This window comes from Staurois parvus, unplaced genomic scaffold (genome assembly GCF_062004578.1).
Source record: "Staurois parvus isolate SC_StPar_1 unplaced genomic scaffold, SC_StPar_1.0 ptg000232l, whole genome shotgun sequence".
NCBI lineage: Eukaryota > Metazoa > Chordata > Amphibia > Anura > Ranidae > Staurois > Staurois parvus.
In genome coordinates, this window is record NW_028318028.1 from 4,457,944 (window position 1) to 4,467,554 (window position 9,611).

General features: G+C 45.8%; 1 protein-coding gene across 1 annotated transcript; it reads right to left on the reverse strand.

Moving 5' to 3' along the window:
• Window positions 1-7,406: 7,406 nt before the first annotated feature.
• Window positions 7,407-9,084, reverse strand: LOC149460250 (4-galactosyl-N-acetylglucosaminide 3-alpha-L-fucosyltransferase FUT5-like). Its single transcript, XM_089679919.1, has one exon. The coding sequence runs from the start codon at window positions 9,078-9,080 to the stop codon at window positions 8,025-8,027; it is 1,056 nt and encodes a 351-aa protein (XP_089536045.1). The 5' UTR covers window positions 9,081-9,084; the 3' UTR covers window positions 7,407-8,024.
• Window positions 9,085-9,611: the final 527 nt, after the last annotated feature.

Here is a 9,611-nt window from a genome sequence, read left to right on the forward strand (position 1 = left end):
ATGTAGCTATTCCTATCGGTGCTTTTAAAAAACAATTTTGTGACTATTTTACCATTAAAATTAATAAGTGTCAGGTCTAAAAAATTGATTTCGGATTGACTATATGTGAACGTGAGGCTGATATTGAGCTTATTGTTATTAAGGCTAGTAAAGAAATTGACCAAAAGACTCTTTCTCACCATTCCAAAGGAGAATAATATCATCAATTACCCATCCTCTGGGTAATCGTGTATATTACAGGGGGAATCCAAGATGGCCGCGGCGTCCGGACACGCGTCACCGGAAGTGACGTACCAACCGACGCGTTGCGTCACGCACCTCGTGACTTCCTCAGGGTTAACGCTCCTCGGTGACTAGTCACCGAGGGGCGTTACTCGGTGACTAGTTACCGAGGGGCGTTAACCCTGAGGAAGTCACGAGGTGCGTGACGCAACGCGTCGGTTGGTACGTCACTTCCGGTGACGCGTGTTCGGACGCCGCGGCCATCTTGGATTCCCCCTGTAATATACACGATTACCCAGAGGATGTGGTAAAAAGGCCTGTATGAAAATTCTACAATGTGAGTGCAATACTTTATCTTTTCATGTTACAATAAAATACTACACTATGGAAAGTTTTTTGTATTCACTATATATCGGGGAGTGGAGATAAGTGAGAAGATATCCGGGAAGGAGGAGATTGGCAAGTGAGGAGATACCACTGAGGTGGAAATTGCTGTTTGGCCCTGTGTGGGTCTAGGAGGGGAGGTGAGCAGGCATTGCTGCCATTTGGAGGATACCATACACACTAGAAGTGGATCACGTTTTATGAGCAGCACACATAGTTGCACTTGCATGGACTGTTTTGCACTAGTGATTGTCTGTTTTATTAATAAATAGAGCAATCTTTTTAAGTGTGATGCACGGATTGATTTTGCACTTAGGATTATTCTATTGTACTTTGAAGGAAAGTATTTATACTTATATGTTTAATTATGGTGTTCACTTGCTTTTAGTATTGTTTCACATGGATATATAAGAAGATTAATTATCATATTGAGTGTGATAATCACTTATTTGTAGTTTGTTTATCATTTTGTGTTTGTAATATATGCACTTTTAGTTCTTGTTGAACACATATATATTTTATAGGAATATCACTGTGTATGTTATTTCACAACAGAGGTTTGTGTTAATTTCAAACCTGATTTTTACTCCCCCTGCTGGGAGGAAATGTTATTGCACATGATGCTGACATGATTTAGAGTTTTTTTGCACTTGTAATTTAATGCATTTTAGTATAATTTTGTATAGGATTTAAGCGCTTCACTATATAATATTAATTGTGATTACACTCGGTGGTTAAAGAGTTGAGTGACAGCAGCTAAAATAATAAGGTTTTACGTCCGTTAAGCACAGAAGGATTTCCCTTTAATTTTAAACATTAATAGTTGCCACTTTTACTGGGGCGGGAACTGCCATCAGGATGATTAGGATAGGCATTCCTCAGTCTGATTATCTATCACTGGGGCCCCCTGCACCACAAGGGGTTGTCCCAGTAATGTTCTCAGCCTCCTCCATCAGATCCACAGAGTCAGATGAAACATCTCCGTGGTCTGATAGAGACCCAAACCTATTCTCTGTGAGTATGTCATCCTGATCTGAAGAGCACAGAGACTCCGAGGATGCTGAAGAGAGCACCACCCTGTTTTTCCTCTGCTTCCCTCTGACCAGGACCCACTCCCCCCCATCCCCAATAGGGGGAACCACCACACTCTCTGATGAAACTTGGGAAGAGCCTTCCCCCTCAACCGCCCTCCTCCTGCACATACCCCCACCTCTTCCTCCCACAGCCCTAGCACCCCTGCCTGAGACCACAGGACACCCAGGCTTAGGGACCTTCAGCGAAACCTTCACACACCCCTCCGCCCCACGGGCTGCTTCTGCCAAAAGGGAGCTCTTAATAGGCTCAATACACAAATGTGGATTTAACATAGACACAAGCGGATGGGTAGACTTGACCACAGACTGCACAGCTGATGAAACTGACAAGGAAGGGACAGGGGGGTTCACAGACACAGAAACCGGCTCACCAGACAGAACTGACACAGAAGGTTTAGACACACCAGGTGACCCAGACTCAGGGACAGACAATGGATCTGGAACAGGGGAGCTAACTGAGGATGGAACTGGGGGGGCCAGCTGACCCGAGGGAGGAACTGCCGCCGGGAGCGCAGAGTCCTCTGCATCAATCCTGAGGAGCACAAGTTGTAAGGGTGCTTCAATACATTACAAAGATTGCAATGAATTATGTTGCAACTTTTGGCCTGGTGGCCAAGACCCTGACACAGGGAACAGCTCTGCTTTGGGCAGGAAGAGAAAAAATGGCCCTTGTCACCACATCTGTGGCACAATTTGGGTTGCCCATGATAAAAGACCACAATTCGATCTCTACCCATAAACGCAGATGAGGGTATATGCTGTACAACATTATCAAAGACCCTGAGCTTAACCTGGGCAGTCCATCCACCTGTCCATATACCTTTGTCATCAAGCACTTTGCTTAGGCACCCCAACACCTCACCATACCTCCTCAGCCACACAATGAGGTCCACTGGGGGAATGGACTCATTCCATACCAAAAGAGTTATGTTCTTTATTAATGGCTGCCTAGACACCACTCTAGGGGACAAACCCTCCCACTCCTTGGAAGACTTGCAGGACCTATCATACCTCTCCCAGAAGAGGTCCAAGCTTTCTGGCTTAACAAATGACAGATCATACTCATTAGACCCAACAGGATTAATCAGGGCAAAGATTTCAGCAACGCTGAAGCCCATGCCCAGGATCTTATCAGCCACAGATCCTCTAGAAGGCGGGGTGCCTCCCCCCACCCACCTCAACTGAACGACATTCCTCCGTGCGAAGGATCCACCCCCAATTGGCCGGGCACCCGACTGAAGCACTTGCGGGGGCCCCCCCCCCCCAGCTGCCAAGCATAGCAGCGTAGCTAGTTTTGGGCTGCCCGCCTCCCGATACTGCCTCAGCAAAGGAAACCCTTCTGGCAAAAGACCCACGGGGGGGCCGCTCCTCACCTCCCCCACGGCCGCTGCAGCAGCTACAGTAACCACCGATAAGCCCTCAGCCTGCCCGGCAACAGCGAGACCGACACCCGACACCGCAGCAGGCTCCACCCCCGGCACTCCCTCCCGCCGGCACGGGGAGATCAGACACGGGCACAGACACTGCACTATCACCGGCACAGAGGGGAGTGGCTGCCGCCACTCCAACAGATGACACAGTAGCACATGAAGGCTTACTCACACCAGTCCCGGCAGATGACTAATCAGCACACACAGTTTTACACATACCAGTCCCGGCCGCAGGAGCTGACAAGCCGGCTGCGGACCCGCCCAGCTCAGCATGCACCTTGGGGTGCACTTGTGTAACAGCACCTCCCCCTGCAGCAGGCTGGAGTCTATACACAGTATTTTCCTTAACCCTTACCCGGGCTTTCCTCGGGACTCCATCTTCCTCTACTCCCTCCTCTTCAGACAAGTTCTCTGTAAACCTGAACTTTCTCCCACTCAAAGGAGATTCCAACTCTTGTATCACCTGCAAAGCTCCTGCAGAGTCATCCTGGTCATCCACACCCACCTCCTGGGTTACCTGACCAGGGGTAAGAAGCTGTGATCCGTCCTCCATGGGGACTGACACCACCGCAACCCCGCTCTGTAGCAAACATTTTCCAGCCTGCTGGCTTGCCTCCTCCTCAGCGATATCCATAGACTTCCCAGAGTAGGATGGAGCAATATCCTCATCCGCAGCCACTTTAACATCTTTCCTCATCGCCATGAATCTGGACTCATTGGCATATTTCTCCTTGAAACTGCCGCTCGTCTCCTTTAATGCTGCAACAAGCAGCGCTTGGCTTTTTACTTTCTCTTCCAAGCTGTTGACCTCCGGCCGATACAATGAACGCTTGGTGTTCCAGGCCTTCTCCCAGGCCCCCTTTTTCTTCCTATATTCCATCCTGAGCTTGGCCAGCTTCTCTTCCTCTTTTGCAATCCGCAAAATTCTGGCAGCAAATTTGTTCCTATAAACTGACACAGGCTCACCCTTTTTTGGGCCACCGCCTAAGTCCTCAAACACTGGTACTGGGGGGGGGTACCACGGCGAGCATGAAAAACATCATCTGAAGTCTTGCCAAGACTTCCCCTCAGACCTCCACCCGGGTCCCCTCCTGGGCCTATCCCAGGATCCTGCATGGTTCTCAGTAGAACACCGAACTCTAGGGCCTGGCTTCAGGCCTACACCTGGAGCTCAGCAGAGCACTTGCGAAGCAGCCACACCTCACCACTGGTAGTGCTGGGGCTCACTTGCTCTGTGGGCTGCAGTACCAGCTCCTACCACAGGGTGCTTTTTGCAGCCAGGGTCTCACTCCTGCAATCAAGCCATCACCTGAGGCTGATTGCAGGAGGTCTATTTAAGCAGGACCAGGCCTACAATCAGTGCCTTAGTGTTTGTTCCCATGAGCCCCTGTACCTGGTCCTGTCGTCTGCCTGCCTGCCTGTTTCCTCTGCTTGACTCTGACTCTGATCGAACTCCGCCTGCACCGACCCCGGCTATTCCTGACCTTTCTCCTGCATGCTCCTTTTGTACCTTGTCTGCCCGATTGTTCCTGACCCGGCCTGCCTGACCACTCCACCTCCCCAGCCTGATTAGGCCTGTCTGTGTTCCTGAACATACTGACATTAGTTGGAGGTTTGGTTTTGTTTTATACTGCGTGTTTGTATACTTGTGTAGTCCTTAATAAATTATATTATTATTTCATTTCTGAAGCCTGCGTTTCCCTGTGTCAGTCCACACATTTCTGGTCATACTTGGATCCCTAACATGCCTGATCCGATGGAGCCACCACAAAGAAATACTACCACCTGGGCGCAAGAGCACCGCCACCGGCAAAGAGCTATCCAGAAGGTTGTGGGGGAGCGCCTTAGACAAGTGGTATACCCCAATCCAAGACCAGTGTAGAAGGAGGGGTATGCCCCGGGTGATCGAGTGATAGTCAAAGCCAAGCGGCCGTCTGGAAAGTTGAATGGGCGGTGGGAGGCAGTCCTATACACGGTGAAGAGGAGGGTAGACCCTGCCATCCCTGTCTATGGAGTAGAGCCAATAGGGACAGGGGGGTCCTCACGAAACTTGCACCGTAACATGTTGAGGCGTTGTAATTTTGATGAACCAGTGTGCGTGGAGGGGATGTCTCCTCCTGCTCAGAGTACTGAGGAAATCGCCTTAGAGGAGGGGGAGGAATGGTGGGTTGTCCCTGCCCCGGTACCCACAGAGGTTCCAACCATAGCAAGTTTGCCACCAAGGGAAAGTGTTGAGCGGTCAGCAGCTCCTCTCCCATTAAGTGTGCCTGACGTCCCCAATGCTTTTGATCCTGTCACTCTACGAAGGTCAACAAGGCCCAATGCTGGTGTGCCCCCACAGCGTTATGCCCAGAATGAGTTTGTATGGGGAGGGTTGCCGAGGACGACAACTTCTAGTGGGGTGGCATGTGAGATGGGGAAACAGCTCTCATTGTTTGAACACTGATTGTGTGGAAGTAAATTAATGTTTTGACTGACATTCTGCGGTTTAGCCACAAGATGTCACTGTTTTTCTAACACAGCCTCAGACTGCATAGATATTTGTATATTCATGAAGTGGTGGAGTTTTCACACAGAGTTGGAGTGAACAGGAAGAGGAGACTGCAGCCATGTTTTGAATGGTGCTGAAAGAAGGGGCCGTGTGAGCTGAGAATCCGATGACATCCAGGTGTGGGAGCTTCCCTCGGTAACCAGAGCTGCAGCTAAGTGAAGCTGATTGTGTCCAAGACCCTGATCCTGTTCAGAGAAAGGAAGATTGCTGCAAGGAATGCTGATGAGAGCAGAGGAACAACGCAGCATTCACTGCAATATCGCAAGCTTGTTGGAGAGATATTTGTTCTGTTCAGAGTCACCAGCGGATACAAAGCAGACCCGGGTCGGTAAGATCGTGCACGCACCTCATTTCAGTGTTGGCGCCTGGAGACTGAGTCCAGGCCTATAGTTAGTTAGTTAGGGTCTCTGTTTGTGTCAGGCCACAAGTGTTACCGATTATTGGAAGGACTCCACAACTTAAAGTGACATTTCACTTTGGAGACCTGATAAAATCCTACAAACTCAAGCCAGACTGGCGTCTTGCTCAGAAGGAATACTCAGGCACGTGCTACAGGACCAGTTATGGGAGGGGGAATACTGTAGATTTGTGTAAGATTGTAAGCTGTTGTGCTGCACCGCAGGCTAGCCCATACCATACACCCATACACTGATTCCTGCTCTTTTAGGGTAATAATGGGTAAGCTGTGGCAGCTTAATTGTGCCCACCAGTAGGTAAATTACTACACTTTTCTACCTTCATCCATCAGGAGATGCCGTGCTGTGCAGCACAAGGGTCTCAGCCTTTGGGCTGGGTGTATGTAAATTCATTGTATGTTCCCAGCATTTGTGGTTGTGTTTACTTGCCACATCTAAGTAAAATTCTGTTGTGGCAAAAGCTAGTGTTGGGGTTGCTTTCCTCGTTCGTGACTTCACTGTATCTTGGGGAGCCCAACCCGGTACACAGCTTACAGATCTCATCTGGAACCACTGGTAAAGGTGTCTGGAGGACATTGGAAAGAGGCATCTATTTGAAGACATTTGTGAGTATGGACTGTCCAGGCAAAGGGACACTGGCTGGTATTCTGAAGAGCTGAGTCCATCTTGTTCTGCATTAAAGGGACTTTACTCAAGTTGCTTATAGAAAGTAGTTTTTACCTTTGTCTGCTTCCAGTAAGCTAAGTCCATCACTGGCCCCTACAAGGACTATGCTTAAAGTGCGGAGAAGAATTTTAGTGTCCTCAACTTGTACATAGTTTTTTTTGGAGCATCCCATTCATCCCCAAACCCTATCCAAGTTATCCTCCCCCCCAAAAAAAACACCAAAAAGAACACCCCCAAACTGTTAATTGAGCCAAAGAGTAACTGTGTTCGTGTGCCTGGCTGTGGGGCGAAACTACAGGAAAATACCTCAGGGACCGATCTAACTGCTCGCTCCTACAAGGTTACCACTACATACAGTTGTAAACTATATTTGAGCCCTGTCTGTCCTGACAAAGGATTGAAAATTTAGAAGCTGGGTTTCTCCATTATAAGTGAGAGGAAACTCAGCCATCCTTAGCCTTTCTGTTTGGACAAATGCACAAAGAATATGTTCAGAAATGCTTGCAGTCAACCATGACACTTTCCCCTGAGAAATATTTAAAAAATTATAGGTATGATGTGTGAATGGGACACATAACAAACATATAGTGAGGGTTTCTCAAATTTGACCGCAAATGTGAAAACAGACATTTAAGTGAATAAGTTACTTGTTAATTATGAGAACTGTTTTCCAGTTTCAATGCTTTATTTTGGCACATACAAAAAATAGTTTGCACTTCTTCTTTTTACCTTATTTATATTCATTGGGATATGGAGAGGTCTAAATCAGCTTACCAGCAACAAGCCACTTCTAATAATGGTCTGTTGCTGGCTGTCATGTCATCTTGGGAAGTAGAAGAAGATGTGTGTAAGCTCTGACACCCTTTGACATGGAGTTTACACAAGATTTGGATACCCAACTTCGAGCAGTGAGGAAGTGTCCATGGGTGGGGAGTGGGTTCCTTTTTAATTGAACAGGAAACTCTCTTTAAAATTCTATTTAATATTCAACAGCGCAATGTTATGTAACATTTTCTGTTTTACTATTAAGAGTATATATTATAAAATGTTTTCTGTTCATTATTTCATTATTCATATTTCTGTTTCATTGTATATCTTTATTTCACTCTCAGAATTTGGTTGTGGTATTGTAAAAATACTATGTACAAAAAATAAAATGACATATAATTAGTAAATATTCAAGTAATTACTTCCACCCTCATGATGCCTTTGATAAAGCCTCTCTATAAAATTTTTTGTAAGGTCATTTGTTGGGAACTCATTATGAAGAGGTTCCATTTTCTAGAAACCATTTTTCTATGCTAGGAATGACCTGGTAATGAGGACCATTTTTCAAGGTCTCACAAACCTGACAGTAATTAATTTGCCATCCACCCCCAGTCTTCACATAGTATTGGGACCGCCAGTTGAAATACTTTTTGTATTTCTCATCATCTTTGTCCAATTCATGAAGGTACATGGCTAGATCCTTTGCACTTGGAAAATCATTGACATGAATGAAGGCATCACCAGGGACAAAACGCTCATAGTTCTCACGGGAGGTCCCTAGCACAACTGGCAAGGTCCATGTGCCAAAAGCATTTGACCAGAGTTTTTCAGTGATGTAATCTTTGGCGATGGAGTTCTCAAAGGCCAAGTAGAATTTATACTGAGAAATGGTCTTATGGAAGTCATCCCAGGTCAACTCAATGTGTCCTTTTCCATAAACGTCAATATTAATATATTTTTTCAGTTCTTCATAGTACGCTGTCCTCCAGGCTCCAGGGTAAAACTTACTAACTACCCAAGCCACCAGCTTAGATTTAGTAGGGATGGTGATATTTTGGGGCTCTTTAACAGCTATCAGTTGACCATAAGGTCTGAAGATATCTGCATCTTTACGAAATGTCATTGTCATGTTGAAAAGGCCATCCAGCCAATGTAGATTTCTAATGATTAGTGGTGGCTCCATGTTATACCAAACCCAATGCTGAAAATGAGGTCTTGGCTCCTGGGGCAGTGATCTTTTATCATACATGATATCTACATGATGCATGACCACGGCATCAGCAATGTTGTAGAGATCTCGCTGTTCTGTTAGTATACAGTCTGAGATACCAAATTGCGTCTGGCATTTGTCCAATGGAAAGTGATCTCCAAAAGGCCAGACCCAAACCAGGACAAGAATCTTGTTTGTTTTTTTCAGAGTGACGGCATTTATTGGTTGACTTTTCCATGGCACTATAGAAACATCTAACTTTAATGAGAGGTAAAAAAAGATGACTGACACAAAGAGAAAGAGAGCTATGACCAGTCTTGGACTGAATAAAGACTTCATGATCATCAACCTGCAATATAAATATCAGGAAAGTTGATAATAATAATAAAACAAACAATGTAATTACATGTAATATAGTCTCAAATATTCATTTAATAGACTTCACAAGCTAAACGTTCTATAAAAATATGTACCTGCAAAGCAGAAAGTAAATACTTTTCCTGCCAGCAAAAGCCATTTCATTGAATAGTAATTGCCAAATGGAGTTTCTACAGGGAGTGTCAATCTCTTGGACCCCCCACAATGCTCAGTGGTTCCTCACATTGAGGTTAATTCACGAAAGTATAATGCATTGTATATTTTGGTCATGTGACACATTTAACCCAAATATTTAATGCAATATGAAAAATATCAATTCACTACTGGTTTATGGGGTATTTACTGATAACTAAGAAAAACTCAGTAAATACCACATAAACCTGTCTAAATTTCAATTCACAAAAAAGTAAACAAAAACATTTGATAAATAAGGGATGTTTTAGCCACGCAGTATTTATCAAATACTAGCTGGTTGCTAGGGAGCCTGCACTT